Source organism: Hemitrygon akajei, chromosome 8 (genome assembly GCF_048418815.1).
Source record: "Hemitrygon akajei chromosome 8, sHemAka1.3, whole genome shotgun sequence".
NCBI classification, from domain to species: Eukaryota; Metazoa; Chordata; class Chondrichthyes; order Myliobatiformes; family Dasyatidae; genus Hemitrygon; species Hemitrygon akajei.
Window position 1 is genome coordinate 46265156 of NC_133131.1, and position 17693 is coordinate 46282848.

At 44.3% G+C, this 17693-nt stretch overlaps 1 protein-coding gene across 1 annotated transcript in view; it reads right to left on the bottom strand.

Annotated features, from left to right (window-relative positions):
• Positions 1 to 1697: 1697 nt before the first annotated feature.
• Positions 1698 to 17693, bottom strand: part of LOC140731865 (ras-like protein family member 10B) — a 148558-nt gene continuing 132562 nt past the window's right edge. Inside the window, exon 4 of the mRNA XM_073053792.1 lies at positions 1698 to 5425. Within this exon, the coding sequence (XP_072909893.1) occupies positions 5155 to 5425 (271 nt within the window). The 3' untranslated portion in view covers positions 1698 to 5154. The remainder of the gene's footprint in view (positions 5426 to 17693) is intronic.

A 17693-nucleotide genomic window follows, 5' to 3' on the forward strand; every position in this document is an offset into this window, starting at 1 on the left:
GGTAATTGCAAGCAGGCTTTTTCCATTGAGTTTGTGTGGGACTACAAATAGAGGTCATGGGTTAAGGGTGGAAGGTAAAATGTTTATGGGGAACATGAAGGGAAACCTCTTTACTCAGAGGGTCATGAGAATGTGGAATGAGCTGCCAGCTTAATTTTAATGTTTAAGAGAAGTTTGGACAGGTACATAAATGATAGGGATATGGAGGGCAATGGTCCAGGTGCAGGTCGACCGGACTAGACAGTTTAAATGGTTTGGCATGGACTAGATGGGCTGAAGAGCCTGCTTTTTTTGCTGTACTTTTCTATGACTGTAATGGGGCCACTCTCAGGCTGGAGGAGCCACATCTCGTATTCTGTCTGGGTAGCCTCCCACTGGATGGCCTGAACATTGATTTCTCTAACTTCCAGTAATTTCTTCTCCCTCCCCCTCTCTTCTTTTTAAATTCCCCATTCTGGCTCCCCTCTTAACCCTTCCCTTCTCCTCGCCATCCTCTGGTGCTCCTCCTCCTTATCTTTTTCCCATGGTCCACTCTCCTCTCCTGTCAGATTTCTTCTTCTTCAGCCCTTTACTGCTTCCACCTCTCACCTCCCAGCTTTGAATTTCAACCCTCCCCCACCTACCCACCTTCCCCCCCTCACCTGGTTTCACCTATCACTTGCCGGCTTGAACTCCTTCCCCCCCACCCCCCAAACACCTTATTCTAAATGCTTCCCCCTTCCATTCCAGTTCTAATGAAGGGTCTCGACCTGGAACATTCTCCATGGATGCTGCTCACCAGCTGAGATCGCCCAGCATTTTGTGCTTGCTGCCCAGCATGAACTGTCCATATTGGAGGCACTGTTCCCTCTAAGCCGGGCAGGTGCATTGTCACAGAAATGCTCCCGTGCACATGGCATTTGTTGCCAAGCAGCTGGAATTTCTTTTCTATAATGTTAATATAATTGTGAAATATCCTGTAATTATGTATTAATGAATATAATCCATAAATTTTCCAAGTAATAAATGTACCACAACTTTTACTTTGAAACATTTTAGGCCTGTTACAAATTGTACCAATAAACACAGAATGGAAGTCTGTAGCTAATTTTTAATAAAGCACTGGCTGACTGAACGCTGGCACCGTCTCGTCAAAACATTTTACTTTTGCCATTGGGCCTGTCAGTTATTTTCACCGCCTGGCACCATTTACTTGTGTTGTGCGATGTGTTTGTTTGATGTCCATTACAAAAAAAAAATTAAATACCGCACATTTTTCAGGCTGTTTAAAAGTTTCCTGCTCAGAGCAATGCTCAAAGCTATGAAATAAAAGAGGGAACATTGGTGGAAAGAAAGGATTTGTCCATGTTTCAATTTCTGCATCATCTGAAATGTTGATAATTTTACCTACCTCCCCTCCACACACACACACAGAGCCAAATGTTGCTTTACCCACTGATTTCCTGCAGCAGATTGTCTTTTACTCCAGATTCTAGCATCTGCAGTCTGTTGTGTCTTTTAATTATTCATGTCCAGTTGCCCTTGAAGAGGTGGTGGTGAGCTGCCACTTGAACTGACCAGCCTTCGAGGTGTGGGTATACCATAATACTGTCAAGGAGAGTTTCCTGTATTTTGACCCAGTGCTGGTGAAGTAATGGCGATACATTTTCAAGTCAGGATGTGTGCTTTGGAGGGCAATTCCAAGCTGTGCTGTTCCTCGCATGTTTCTACCCCAGTATGATTGAAGAAATATTTACAATTGGACAAGGAGTTACTGTAAATAAAATTTATTTTGCTTGATATAGCGCTTTTTCAGTAAATATATTTATCCAGTTTTAGGATGGGAACTTCTTTACTCTAGGTACAAGAGAGGGTGGTACAATGTGGAATATTAATAATTGCACAAACCCATCAGTATGATTAATAATCAGAATATGTACAATGCAAATGAAGGATCAGTTGGTAGTTAAATTAGTTTACTGTCTCAGTCAGACCACATTACAATAGTTATGGTTTGCTGAGATACTATTGATTGGGACCACAGCCAACAGGCTCCACCAATGAACTTGACATGTTTTGGAACTGAATGTCCAAGTCTCCTGTCGATTTTCACTTCAGGAAGTAAAGCCCTTCCTTTAACCACTGCTGATCTTTATTGTAAATAAAATAATAATTCAGTTAAACTTTTTGGTATCTTAAGCAATAGAATACATGCTGGTTAATGGCCCAACTAATTCCCCAGGCCATTCTGTTTGATAAAGCTATGTTCCAGATGTGTTAATGTATAAAATGGACTCGTATAGAAAATTCCATCTCAACTAATGAGATTCAAGGATGAGGAAGGAACTCCGATGTGGCAATCACTCTTACTGGAATTTAAATGAAGAGAACCATAGGAAAAGTAGGAATAATATGTAAAATTCACTTCATCAAGATGTGATGAACATACTGTCTCCAATGTTGTTCTTTTGAAGAAAAGCTACTATTGTTCTATGGGAGATGGGGCAGCCAATCTGTGCAGAGCAAGATGCTACAGATGGCAAAGATATAGTGAAAGACCATCATTGATACAGATTTACTCAGCTCATTCAGTGTGGTTCATGAGACCATGTCTGGGAGAGTCAGCCAGTGCAGCCAACAGCCAGGATACTCATTTATAAGCCAGTTGGCCTGTCTTCTGTAAGATTATTCCACATTTACTGATAAGTAGGGAAATGGATTGGTCTGTGAACACTCAATGGGCTGAATGGCCTCCTTTGTTATAAGAAAATAATGAAAGCAAAATGCAAGTGGCTATTAAGATTCTCTGTTGTGGGTTAATAGGTCTCGCTGGTGTAGTCATTTACAGAGTAAAAACTGGACTTCAAAGCTCATGTTTGCATATAATACTGTCCAATGGTGTTTGAGGATTAGTGACAAATAGAAATGGCCTACACCCCTGACACCAGTACCCCGTGACCAAACCTGGCATCCATGGGAAGAAAAACCCTTTCCCATATCATCAGAGATGTTACATTGTTACTGGGGAGCAATGAAACTACTGTCAGACGTCTGCTGTAGATGCACATTGCCTGAGTATTTTTATTTAAATTTTGTTCAGAAAATAATTTCTAAAATTACAAGTGAATGCCCTTCAAAAATTCCTCATTGGAACTAAAGAATTTGGGAAATCCTGACCTCTGGAAGGAAGCTACAGAATAATTTTTTTATGAATGGTCCTGATAAATTGGATACCATCTGCACAATTAAGTCCTGAGCTGATGTGCACATTCTCATTCTACCTCTGAAAGATGGTTATCTGGAATGTAATGTGAATTATAGATCTGAACAGCCATGCCCCCACCTGACCTTTGTTTCCTAGTCCCCCTTCAGAACGTCAATCAACATAAGATAATGTGAGCAGTTTAAAAGATGTGAGGGTTGATTATCTTTATGAAACAAACCATCTTACATCTGATAATCTGTTGTCTGATAAGCCACTACATCTATCATCTCTGAGCTCCCTCGGTCGTAGATTCAAAGCTATCAGTAACATCACCATATCAGTGTGGTAACGGAGCAATGTTGAGATTTGAAGGTGTCACATCTGCTGGTTAATTAGCCACACTTCAGGAGTGAGAAGATGCATCCACTGGTCTAAGTTATAAAGTGTTGAGAAGATGGATTTTGAAGTGAAGAGAGTGAAAAATATCCCTCTCATCTGGGTGAAGGAATGTGGAAATGTAGGTGGTAATGAGAATTAATGCTGGAAGAATGAAGGACCATTATAATATAAAACACTGCGAGAAAGATTTGCCACAACACAGGGCAATCTTTACACATACAATCTTCCGCGATAACTGAGCTCAGAACACAGGAAAAAAGCCCCTCAAGCCTTACACATTCTGGTTCTTCTCAGTGCTCAAAAGCTCCTTAAGACCTTATTGAGTGAAAAATAAGTGTGACAGGAGAGGAGACCTTGCCTCCATTGAAGTTTCCAGCATTGTGATGCTGTGTCCAATCTTGTAGACAAAGCTCATTAAGGTTCCAACATATTTGTAAATTTACCCTCTGGGTTTCTCTACTGCTTTCTACTTTTGTTTCTCCTGACTCGCAAAGACAAAAAGAGAGTCAGACCAACCTGTGTGTGGCATGATGACACCAACCTGCATGTGCAGTCTCCCCAGCCTGTGGTGAGATCAATCGACGTACACAGTCCCACCAGTCTGTGTACACACGGTCTCACCAGCTTACATGCAACACAGTCCAAGAAACCAGTTAATGGTTCTTGGAGCTGTGGGTGACCAGGACACTGGGGAGAAATTCATTCTTTTGGTGATTCGTGGCAGATATCTATTGAGGACATTTTGAAAGGTGGCATCTCACACAGGGGCACAGAGACACAGGTGGTGTCCCATTGTTCCAGTTCAATTCCTATCTCAATGCTGTGTGTGGAGACCACATGTTCACCCAACTGCTTTCTTTTAACATGTCAGGCTGTTAAAAGAGCAGGTAAATTGGCTGCTGTGAACCCCCCCCCCCCCAAGTGTATAGGTGCTGGGTATTGTCAGTAGTGGGGATGGGGACTGGTACCAGTGTATGACATGGTATCGGTGGAGATGGGTGCTTGTTGGTCAGTATTCTGACTCTCACCCAGCAGCAGGAGCCCAGTGGTGGACTGGAGCTTCAATGGATGTTGTGGTCAGTTCCATGGACCATGCGGCCACTGACCTCAAGCCTCTACTACCAGCCTCAAAGCGTCAGGACACCGAGTTCTCCATCCTTCCGATTCATTATTGCTGAAGTAACTGACGGGAAGAAATTGAAGACGGTTGTACAAGATTTAGTGAAGAGGCCGACAAACTCAGCCGCCGTTAACACACACACACAAACGCACGCACACACGGGAGCAGAGAGAGGCAGATGAAGGCGGCACGCCAGGCCTGTCTATTCGAGGCGAACATGTGCGCGGCGAGATGATGGTAGGGCAAGATAAAACCTCTCCCCAGCTCCCGGGCACTGCCGCCGCCCCTAGGACGGGCAGCGGCGGAGGATCACGTGACGGCGCAGCAGCTGGTCCCCGGCTGATCACGTGACTGCGCACCGGCTGGTCTCCAGCGGATCACGTGACGTCGCTGCGGCTGGTCCCCGGCGGAGGATCACGTGACGGCGCAGCGGCTGGACCCCAGCGGCGGATCACATGACGGCGCAGCGGTTGGACCGCAGCGCCCCCTGGAAACGGATGGCGGTGTGCACGTGCCTGCAGCGCGCGCAGCCGACGCTCCGCAGCAGCTCGCTGAAGAGCAGCAGGATGTGCCAGTTGTACTTGGCCGAGCACTCGATGTAGCCGCACTTCCACGTCTTCTTCACCAGGTTGGAGACGTTCCGCCTGGGGATGACGCGCCCTCTCTGCAGGTCCCGTTTGTTCCCCACGATGATGATGGGGATCTCGTTGGTTCCGATCACCCTGGGCGGGAGAGAGAGAGACCCGTGGATTATTACTAGGGCGCCAATTCAACCGCCGCTAAAACACAGTTGGACGCTCATTGTTGTTTTAGACAGTCCACAATACTGAAATATCAGAGAAGCAGAGAATTTACGGCACAGAACCTGCCGCAGAGACAGAAACAGGCTGTCCCTAAAGTCTGTGTGGCACTCCTGATACCTGACTCCATAGGTTACGGCATGCTCCATTCCTGGTTGTCTCAGCTTACAGCTGGGTTGTGGCCGAGCTCCGTTTAGCTGAGCAGTTTCTCACCCAGACAGCCCGCCAGCCGCGAACCGAGTTCCCACTTGACAGAAGATGCCCACAGCCCCGCAGCAGCCCAGAAATCCCTCTCAAAGGTCTGCAAAAATCTGATTAGGATGTACCAACATTGATGTAGCTGTTATTATATTTTCAGGATTGGTGTCACTGGTAAGGCCAACATATTTGCCCATCTATAATTGCCTTTAAATAAATTCAATTAAATTCAGTATAGGCATGTATGTAAGGGGGGGGGCGGGGGCTCAGATATAGAGATGTGCCCTATGAGAGACGTAGATAGTAAGAAACTTCCCTATAGCAGAGGCTAGAGGGTATAGCTTTAAGGTAAGTTTAAAGGGGATTTGAGGAAGTTTTTTTTAAAGCCCAAATGGTATTTGCTCTGCCTGAGAAGGTGATGGAAGTAGGTACTCTCCCTCTACTTCAGAAACACCCTTGAAATGCCAAGGTATAGTAGGCTGCAGGTAAATGGGTTTAGTGCAGGCAAAGGGCCTGTTTCTGTGCTGCCTGTCTCAATGAAGATTTCTTGCTCCATTACATAAGGAAATCCCTTAATGAAGTGTTCATCTTTGCGCAGTTATCACCATGCATCTGTAGATGGTGCTGTGATAGTATTCATTGTGTAAGCTGCAATAACCTGTTCATCAACTCTTCCACTGAACGCTCAGTTATATATTTCTCCCAAAATCTATTCACATGCTTTCTGGAAATTACAATTACAATTTTCATCTTCTAATATTGAAACAATGAGGAAATTGCTATAAATGAAGACAAAGGAAGCATGATTGCTTTTAAAATATTTCACAGTAGCAATCAGATTTATCTGCTGAACTGACCTCTGGTCTCACTAAATGCCCACCCCATGCAGACTGGTGCAGCCTTCTCTACTTGAATGCCTGGATACTGGTGAAAATCCTGAAATCTCTAATTGTTGTGAAATGGGGTAGAGGTTGAGAGAATTCTGGTGAAAGAAGAAATTGTACATCTTCAGTGGGAATGAGAAAATGTTAGAAAAGGAAGGGCTAAATCCCATTGAACTTCTGGTGTGATGTGGGAGGCTACAGACTGTTTAGTGTCCACATGGCTGAGGCAGCAGAGACGGAAGTGAAGGCCCGTGGAAACAAATGTTCTGAAAAATAATAAATGTGCTGAACTGAGGCTGTGGCTGTAGCCTGCTCCGGGCTTTGTGTCTATGGACTCACTTTTGTTCTGAGAGCTATTTGCTTACTTTTATTGTTTGCATGATTTGTTTCTTTTTGTCTGCACATTGGGTGGTTGTCAGTCTTTTTATAATGGGTTTGAAACATAGAAAACCTACAGCACAATAGAGGCTTTTTGACCCACAAAGTTGTGCCAAACATGTCCCGACCTTAGAAATTACAAGGCTTACCCATAAACCCCTTATTTTTCAAAGCTGTATGTACCTATCCAAAAGTCTCTTAAAAGACCCTATCGTATCCGCCTCCACCACCATTGCCAGCAGCCCACTCCACGCACTCACCACTCTGAGAACATAGAAGAATACAGCACAGTACAGGGCTTTCGGCCCACAATGTTGTGCCGACCCTGAAACCCTGCCCCCCATGTAACCCTCCACCTTAAATTCCTCCATATACCTGTCTAGTAGTCTCTTAAATTTCACTAGTGTATCTGCCTCCAACACTGACTCAGGCAGTGCATTCCACACACCAGCCACTCTCTGAGTAAAAAACCTTCCTGTAATATCCCCCTTGAACTTCCCTCCCCTTACCTTAAAGCCATGTCCTCTTGTATTGAGCAGTGGTGCCCCAGGGAAGAGGTGCTGGCTGTCCACTCTATCTATTCCTCTTAATATCTTGCATACCTCTATCATGTCTCCTCTCATCCTCCTCTCCAGAGAGTAAAGCCCTGGCTCCCTTAATCTCTGATCATAATGCGTACTTTCTAAACCAAGCAGCATCTTGGTAATCTCCTCTGTACTCTTTCCAATGCTTCCACATCCTTCCTATAGTGAGGCGACCAGAACTGGACACAGTACTCCAAGTGTGGACTAACTAGAGTTTTATAGAGCTGCATCATTACCCCGCGACTCTTAAACTCTATCCCTCGACTTATGAAAGCTAACGCTCCATAAGCTTTCTTAACTACCCTATCTACCTGTGAGGCAACTTTCAGGGATCTGTGGACATGTACCCCCAGATCCCTCTGCTCCTCCACACTACCAAGTATCCTGCCATTTACTTTGTACTCTGCCTTGGAGTTTGTCCTTCCAAAGTGTACCACCTTACACTTCTCCGGGTTGAACTCCATCTGCCACTTCTGAGCCCACTTCTGCATCCTATCAATGTCTCTCTGCAATCTTTGACAATCCCCAACGCTATCCACAAGACCACCAACCTTTATGTCGTCTGCAAACTTGCCAACCCACCCTTCTACCCCCACATCCAGGTCGTTCATAAAAATCACGAAAAGTAGAGGTCCCAGAACCAATCCTTGTGGGACTCGACTAGTCACAACCCTGCGATCCGAATGTACTCCCTCCACCACGACCCTCTGCTTTCTGCAGGCAAGCCAATTCTGACTGCACCTGGCCAAACTTCCCTGGATCCCATGCCTTCTGACTTTCTGAATAAGCCTACTGTGTGGTACCTTGTCAAATGCCTTACTAAATCCATGTAGATTACATCCACTACACTGCCCTCATCTATATGCCTGGTCACCTTCTCAAAGAACTCTATCAGGCTTGTTAGACACAATCTGCCCTTCACAAAGCCATGCTGACTGTCCCTGATCAGACCATGATTCTCTAAATGCCCATAGATTCTATCTCTAAGAATCTTTTCCAACAGCTTTCCCACCGCAGACGTAAGGTGCACTGGTCTATAATTACCAGGACCAGTCCTACTAACTTTTTTGAGCAAGGTGACAACATTCGCCTCCCTCCAATCCTCCGGTACCATTCCCGTGGACAACGAGGACATAAAGATCCTAGTCAGAGGTTCAGCAATCTCTTCCCTCGCCTCGTGGAGCAGCCTGGGGAATATTCCGTCAGGCCCCGGGACTTATCTGTCCTAATGTATTTTAACAACTCCAATACCTCTTCTCCCTTAATATCAACATGCTGCAGAACATCAACCTTGCTGATATTGTCCTCACCGTCATCAAGTTCCCTCTCATTGGTGAGTACCAAAGAGAAGTATTCATTGAGGACCTTGCTCACTTCCACAGCCTCCAGGCACATCTTCCCACCCTTATCTCTAATCGATCCTATCTTCACTCCTGTCAACCTTTTGTTCTTCACATAATTGAAGAATGCTTTTGGGTTTTCCTTTACCCTACTCGCCAAGGCCTTCTCATGCCCCCTTCTTGCTCTCCTCAGCCCCTTCTTACGCTCCTTTCGTGCTACCCTATATTCCTCAATAGACTCATCTGATCCTTGCTTCCTAAACCTTACGTATGCTGCCTTCTTCCATCTGATTAGATTCTCCACCTCACTTGTCACTCATGGTTCCTTCACCCTACCATTCTTTATCTTCCTCACCAGGACAGATTTATCCCTAACATCCTGCAAGAGATCCCTAAACATCAACCACATGTCCCTAGTACATTTCCCTGCAAAAACATCATCCCAATTCACACCCGCAAGTTCTAGCCTTATAGCCTCATAATTCGCCCTTCCCCAATTAAAAATTTTCCTGTCCTCTCTGATTCTATGCTTTTCCATGATAATGTTAAAGGCCAGGGAGCGGTGGTCACTGGCCCCCAGATGCTCACCCACTGAGAGATCTGTGTCCTGACCCGGTTTGTTATCTAGTACTGGATCTAGTATGGCATTCCCCCTAGTTGGCCTGTCAACATACTGTGACAGGAATCCATCCTGTATGCACTTGAGAAACTCTTCCCCGTCTAAACCATTGGAACTAATCAGGTGCCAATCAATATTAGGGAAGTTAAAGTCACCCATGATTACAACCCTGTTATTTTTGCACCTTTTCAAAATCTGCCTCCCAATCTGCTCCTCAATCTGCTGCTACCAGGGGACCTATAGGATACACCCAATAGAATAACTGCTCCCTTCCTGTTCCTGACTTCTACCCATACTGACTCAAAAGAGGATCCTGCTACATTACCCATCCTTTCTGTAGCTGTAATAGTATCCTTGACCAGTAATGCCACCCCTGCTCCACTTTCCCCCCCTCTCTCTCTCTTTTAAAACACTGAAATCCAGGAATATTGAGATTCCATTCCTGCCCTGGTGCCAGCCAAGTCTCTGTAATGGCCACTAAATCATATATGATAAGTTTTTATCTGCAATTTGAGAAGGATAAGGGAAGATCAGAGGTGTCAGTGTTGCAGTTGAACAAGGGAAACTATGGAGCCATGAGGGAGGAGCTGGCCAAAGTTAACTGGACGGATATCCTAGCAGAAAAGACAGTGGAACAGCAATGGCAGGTATTCTTGGGAATAATGCACAAGGTGCAAAATCAGTTCATCACCCAGAGAAGAAAGGATTCAAAGGGGGGAAAGGGGCCACAGTGGTTGACAAAGGAAGTCAGAGATTGCATAGCATTAAAAAAAAGGAAGTATGACAGACCTAAGGTGAGTGGGAGGACAGATGATTGGGAAGTTTTTAAGGAACAACAGAACTTAACTAAAAAGGCAATACGGGGAGAAAAAAATGAGGTATGAACGCAAGCTAGCCAGGAAAATAAAGGAAGATAGCAAAAGCTTTTTTAGGTATGTGAAGAGAAAGAAGATAGTTAAGAACAATGTTGGGCCCTTGAAGAATGAAATGGGTGAAATTGTTATGGGAAACAGAGAAATGATAGAAGAATTTAATGAGTACTTTAGATCTGTTTTCACTAAGGAAGACACAAGCAATCTCCCAGATGTATGGATGGGCCAAGGACATAGGGTAACAGAGGAAATGAAACAGATTGACATTAGGAAGGAAACAGTGATGAGTAGACTGATGGGACTGAAGGCTGACAAATCCCCAGGTCCAGATGGTCTGCATCCTAGGGTACTAAAGGAGGTGGCCCTGGAAATTGCAGATGCATTGGTAATCATTTTCCAATGTTCCTTAGATTCAGGATCAGTTCCTGAGGATTGGAGAATGGCTAATGTTATCCCACTTTTTAAGAAAGGAGGGAGGGAGAAAACAGAGAACTATCGACCTGTCAGCCTGACATCGGTGGTGGGGAAGATGCTAGAGTCCATTATTAAGGATGAAATAGTGGCATATCTAGATAGCAGTGATAAGATTGGGCTGAGCCAGCATGGATTTACCAAGGGTAAATCATGCTTGACTAATCTATTGGAGTTTTTCGAGGATGTAACCAGGAAGTTAGACGGGGGAGATCCAGTGGATGTAGTGTACCTTGATTTTCAGAAGGCATTTGATAAGGTCCCACATAGGAGATTGGTGGGTAAAATTAAAGCTCAGGGCATCGGGGGGAAGACATTGACATGGATAGAAAACTGGTTGGCAGATAGAAAGCAAAGGGTAGCGGTGAATGGGTGTTTCTCGGAATGGCAGGTGGTGACTAGTGGGGTGCCACAGGGCTCGGTATTGGGACCACAGCTGTTTACAATTTACGTCAACAATTTAGATGAAGGCATTGAGAATAACATCAGCAAATTTGCTGATGATACTAAGCTGGGTGGCAGTGTGACATGTGATGAGGATGTTAGGAGAATTCAGGGTGACTTGGATAGGCTGGGTGAGTGGGCAGATACTTGGCAGATGACGTTTAATGTGAATAAGTGTGAGGTTATCCACTTTGGGAGTAAGAACAGGAAGGCAGATTATTATCTGAACGGTGTAGAGTTAGGTAAGGGAGAAATACAAAGAGATCTAGGAGTCCTTGTTCATCAGTCACTGAAGGTGAATGAGCAAGTGCAGCAGGCAGTGAAGAAGGCTAATGGAATGTTGGCCTTTATTACAAAGGGAATTGAGTACAAGAGCAAGGAAATCCTCTTGCATTTGTACAGAGCCCTGGTGAGACCACACCTGGAGTATTGTGTACAGTTTTGGTCTCCAGGGTTAAGGAAGGACATCCTGGCTGTAGAGGAAGTGCAGCGTAGATTCATGAGGTTAATTCCTAGGATGTCTGAACTGTCTTACGCAGAGAGGTTAGAGAGACTGGGCTTGTACACGCTGGAATTAAGGAGATTGAGAGGGGATCTAATTGAAACATAGAAGATTATTAAGGGATTGGACAAGATAGAGGCAGGAAATATGTTCCAGATGCTGGGAGAGTCCAGTACCAGAGGGCATGGTTTGAGAATAAGGGGTAGGTCATTTAGGACAGAGTTAAGGAAAAACTTCTTCTCCCAGAGAGTTGTGGGGGTCTGGAATGCACTGCCTCGGAAGGTAGTGGAGGCCAATTCTCTGGATGCTTTCAAGAAGGAGCTAGATAGGTATCTTATGGATAGGGGAATCAAGGGATATGTGGACAAGGCAGGAACCGGGTATTGATAGTAGTTGATCAGCCATGATCTCAAAATGGCGGTGCAGGCTCGAAGGGCTAAATGGTCTACTTCTGCACCTATTGTCTATTGTCTATTGTCTATCATAATTCCATGTATGTATCCAAGCTCTCAGTTCATCGTGTTTCTTCCTGATGCTTCTTGCATTGAAGTACACGCACTTTAGCCCTTCTACCTTACTACCTTTACACCCTTTATTCTGCTTCTCTTTCCTCAAAACCTCTTTAAATGTTAGATCTGGCTTTACTCCATGCACTATACTTGCAGTTCTCGCATGACCTTTATCTTCCTCCACCTCACTATCTGCTCTAAAACACTCTGGTTCCCCTCCTCCTGAAAATCTAGTTTAACCCCCCCGGAGCAGCACTAACAGATCTTCCCGCAAGGATGTTAGTTCCCCTCCAGTTCAGGTGCAACCTGTCCCGTCGGAACAGGTCCCACATTCCCTGGAACAAGGTCCACTTGTCCAGAAACATGAAGCCCTCCCTCCTGCACCAACTCCTTAGCCACGTATTTAGCTGCATTATCTTCCTATTTCTGGCCTCTCTAGCATGTGGCACGGGTAGCAATCCTGAGATTGCAACCCTGGAGGTCCTGTCCTTCAACTTTGCACCTAACTCCCTAAATTCTCTTTGCAGGACCTCCTCTTTCCTATCCACGTCATTGGTCCCTACATGGACCACGACATCTGGCTGCTCACCCTCCCTCTTGAAAATACTGAGAACTCGATCTGAGATATCACGGACCCTGGCACCAGGGAGGCAACAGACCATCCGGGATTCTCGATCTCTTCCACAGAACCTCCTATCTGTCCCCCTAACTATCGAATCCCCTATTACTACTGCTCTCCTCTTTACCCTCCTTCCCTTCTGAGCTGAGGGTCCAATCTCAGTGCCAGAGACGCAACCACTGCAACTTGTCCCTGGTAGGTCGTCCCCACCAACAGTATCCAAAACGGTATACTCATTATTGATGGAAACAGCCACAGGGGTGCACTGCTCATTCTGTCTATTCCTCTTCTCTCTTACCCCTGACATCTCCTCTGTACCTACTCACCAGCACCTTAAACCTGTGTCCTCTTGTTCTTTTGGGTTTCTTTGTGGCTGCCTGTCAGGACACGAATCTCAAGGTTGTACAATCTATACATACTTTGATAATAAATATACTTTGAACCTACATAGCAAGTGGTGGATTGCTCTACTAGCGGTGGTGGTGAACGCAAGTATAAAAGTGGAGCTTAAGAGGCATTTCAACAGGTAGAAACGTGAAGCGGATGGAGGGATGTGGGTTATATTCAGGCAGATGAGATTAGTTTCATGTGAGATCACGGTCAGCACAGACATTGTTGGACAAAGGGTCTGTTCCCATGATGCCCTGATCTGTGCTCTAATATCCCTAGGGAAGGAATGAATGAAATGTTTCCAAGCCTGGCAATGACAGAAACATAGATGGAAGAGCATGCTGTGATGATGTCATTGTGATTGCGCAATGGGGTGAGTAATTGAGCAAAAACTTGGCAAATGGAGTTTGATGTGGACAAGTGTGAAGTTACATAAGAGGCAGATGATTATCTTAATGGAGAGAGACCACAGATATGTGAAGTACAGATGGACCGATGTTCTAGGGCATAAATCCCAAAAATACTGGCAGGCTGGTCCCACAAGTCATTAAGAAGAAGTTGGCCTTCATGGCAGAAGGGTTGGAGTTTAAGATAGGGATGTTTTCTTCTAGGTGTGCAGGGTGTTGGTGACACGTCACTGGAGTACCACACACAATTCTGGGTCTGTTTAACCTCTTTAAAAGGACATAGTAGCATTGAAGGCGGTCCAAAGGAGGCTCACCAGGATAATCCCCCGCATGAAAGGGATGCCCTATCAGGAGAGGCCTGTATTCCCAAGAGTTAGAAGAGTGAGGGATGGTGATTTTTGTTCAAGCATATAAGATCATCTGGGGGTGCGAGAGTGTTGATATTCAGGTATTTTCATCAGTAGGGAATACTTGGACAAGGGAATGTTCTCAGTCTTTTAAAACTAATGTGTCCAGAAATTACTTCTCTCAGAAGCTGGTGAATCTGTGGAATTCTCTGCACCCGAGGGTGGTGGAGGACAGGTCCTTTGATATATTTATGGTGAAGAAAAATAAGTATTTGTAAAATCAAGGAATAGGGAACTGGCATAGAGGAGGAGTTGCAGCCAGTATGAATCAGTCATGATCAAAGTGAATGACAGGGCAGTCTTGATGGGCCAGGCAGTCTGTTCCTAATTCATGCTTTTGTGTTCATAAAAATAGGTTCACACAGATAGTCACACATTGACAAATGCATAAACACAGACAAATGTACACACATACAGAAATTCTCTTCACATCCCTCCCTGTCAGAATCTCTCAGGATCTTCTGTATTTCAGTCTAGTCTCACTCTCCTAAACTCCTGTGGATACAAGCCTAGTTTTTTCTAACCTTTTCTTATAAGGCAACTTTCCCAATCTCGGTATCAGTCCAGAAAAACTTTGTCTAAAGTGCTTTCAACACAGTTCCGTAAACAGGTGCTTCATAAGTACACACAATACTTCATTGTAATTGAAACACTGCTTCCTTACTTTTGTATTCAATTCTCTTTGCAATAGATGATTGTATTCCATTAGCTTTCTTCACTTTTTGCACAGCCCTGCTTACAAGACTTCTGTGAATCATGCACTAGGAAACCAAGCTCCCTCAGCACGTCAGAGCTCTGCAATCTCTCATCAGTGGATAATGTGCTCTTTCTGTTCCCTGCAAATTCCTCGATTCCTCTCCAGTGTTGCTGACTGAAGCATCACAGGAGATTGAAACATTGAGACAGAGAAGTGTACACTGCTGTCAAAATAAGTGACGCTGCACACTGTAACATCGAAACAGCGAGCTGTTTACCTCCCTTCTTGCTGTGGCAGGAGCGATATCTCACTCTCTCCCTCGTTAGTGAGAGAGAGAGCCTGTGGGATGTCAAAGTGTTGGGATGGGCAGTTTTTTTTGGACTCTAGATCATGGTCTCTGAGGGCTTTGCTATTGTTTGCATGGCAGGTGGTGGTGGGGATTTGATGCTTTTGCTAAGGCAGGTGGGGAGGGGGAGGGTTGGTGCTTACTGCTGCTTGTGCGTGGGGAAGTGGGCTTTGGGTGTTTAACGTTTTTCTGTCATTCATCTTTTGGGGTTTTTCTTGTTTTGTGGATGTCTGTGAAGAGTAAGAATTTCAGGTTATATACTGTATACATTCTCTGATATTAAATTGAACCTTTGAACCATTGAAATTGACACATTTCCTTCATTATACATATAGGAGTGGAAAAACCATTGAGCAAAAGTCTTGTACAAGTTCCAAGCCATTACTTTAAATAACTTACCAATCTCTAATCCTAACCCTGTTTGGATATAAATGCAAGGTAGAGGCTACCCCACTATTTTTCTGTCTTGGTCTCTGCAAGCAGTAAACGCCATGCATGGCAAATCTCAGTAGAGTCAGTGTGATGATACTGAGGAAAGATTCCAAATGAGGGTGACCATAAATCTTCACTTTAAAAGCAGAGTAGGCACATGGGCTTTGCTTGCAACTTGAACTTTGTCCTGCAAGCTAAGTTGCGAAGGAAGGTCCCTCTAACATGGGAGAGTTGATTTCTAACACTCTCTGTTCTTGAAGCTGAGTGGCATTATACAAGAAGTTCTGCAAGTTCTGATTTGAACCTGAAAGTGAATCGTGTGCTATTTATTTTAGAGCTTTTTAAAGCAACATTTCAAAAAGATTGCTTGTGTCATTGAATAATAGAAAATGATGGTAGTGGGTTGGGCCTAGTAATCACGGGTAAAACCCTCCCAGCCAGGCCATGTTCTTTCCTCACTGCTGCCATGAGGTTGAAGGTACAAGTGCCTCAAGACTTGCACCACCAGGTTCAAGAAAGGTTACTAACCCTCAACCATCAGGCTCTTGAACGAAAAGGTATAACTATACTCATTCTGCTTCTGGTGTTCCCACAAACAATGGTCTCACTTAAGGACTCTTCATCTTGTTATTTCATGCTCATTATTTAATGCTATTTATCTATACTGTATTTCTCTTTGCACAGTTTGTTGTTCATTGATCCTGTTTACAGTTACTGTTCTATAGGTTGGCTAAGTATGCCCACAGAAAAAGAATCTCAGGGTTGTATGTAATGACATGTATGTACTCTGATAATAAATTTTACTTTGAACTTTGAAAATGATGATGACAAATTACAAAATTTGGGGTAAATACTTGGTATTGCACAATAGGCTAGAATTATTCAGGGTATTCAAGCAGCAGATATGTAGTATTATGGCTGTGGGGGGAAATGTAATAGTTGTAAATAAGCAACCTTTAAAAGGTGTGCTTAAAGGAATAAAACTTGGATCCTGCAAGTTAGTGGACACCAGCCTTCCCCAATGAAGAATTTGAAGATCATAAATAGACTAGAGGGCTTAGTGTGTATTAATTCCAAGCCCTTGGAGTAATGAATTGAAGTGATTACAAATTAGCATCAAGTGTTTTTAATTCTTTGAAAGCATTTTGCTGCTAGCATTAGCTGTCCCTGGAGTTTATGTATGATTATATTCAATCTAAAGTTTGTGATGTCTATTGAGAAATGAATCAAAGCTGTTTTCAGTAAAATTTCAAAGTACTAATGGTAATGCCCGTCTCCGAATGCACACCACAGGGGGTTAGCGCAGTGAGATTAAGAGCCGTGTAATTAGATAGATCTCCACCTGCTTTGTGAAGCCCACCTAATGCTGATAGACATAGCTGGATAATTTGCCAGCATGACTCGAGATCATCAGAGGCAGAGCGGGCAAGGATAAAGCTAAGCTTCATTTGTCACATGTACATCGAAAGAGACAGTGAAATGTGTTGTTTGCATCAACGACAAAAACAGTCAGGATTATGCTGGGCTATATGGGCATCCTGCAAGTGTCACTTCTTCTTGGACAAGTAGGGGTGGCTAAAGAACACTGACTTTGCTAGTGAAGACAGCACTGCGAAAGTCAACGGCTTGGGTTTAGCAAAACTAACACAGCAGGAGAAACCTTTATCAGGGTGAAGAGTCACAACTGGCTAAAAGATTTAGAAGCTCTGGTAGACCTTGATCACAGCTCAAGAGAAATGAAGAATGATTCCTTGACATGAAACCACTCTGCCTCTCTTTCAGCAGATGCTGCTCAATCTCCTGAGTATTTTCACCATTTTCCCATGACCAGTATGAGCAATTTTTTTTTGCTTTAGGTGTAGACTGTACATCAGTCAGTAGGAAGCGCAAGGACAGCATTTGCTTGGGAAGGTGAGGTTTCTTCTCCCAGTTACACACGGCACTTTATTTATTTATTGATGCAGAGTGGCACAGGACCTTCTGGCCCAACGAACTGCGCCGCCCAGCAGTCCACTATTTAACCCTAGCCCAATCAGAAGTCAATTTACAAGGACCAATTAACCAGTATGTCTTTGGACTGCGGGAGGAAAC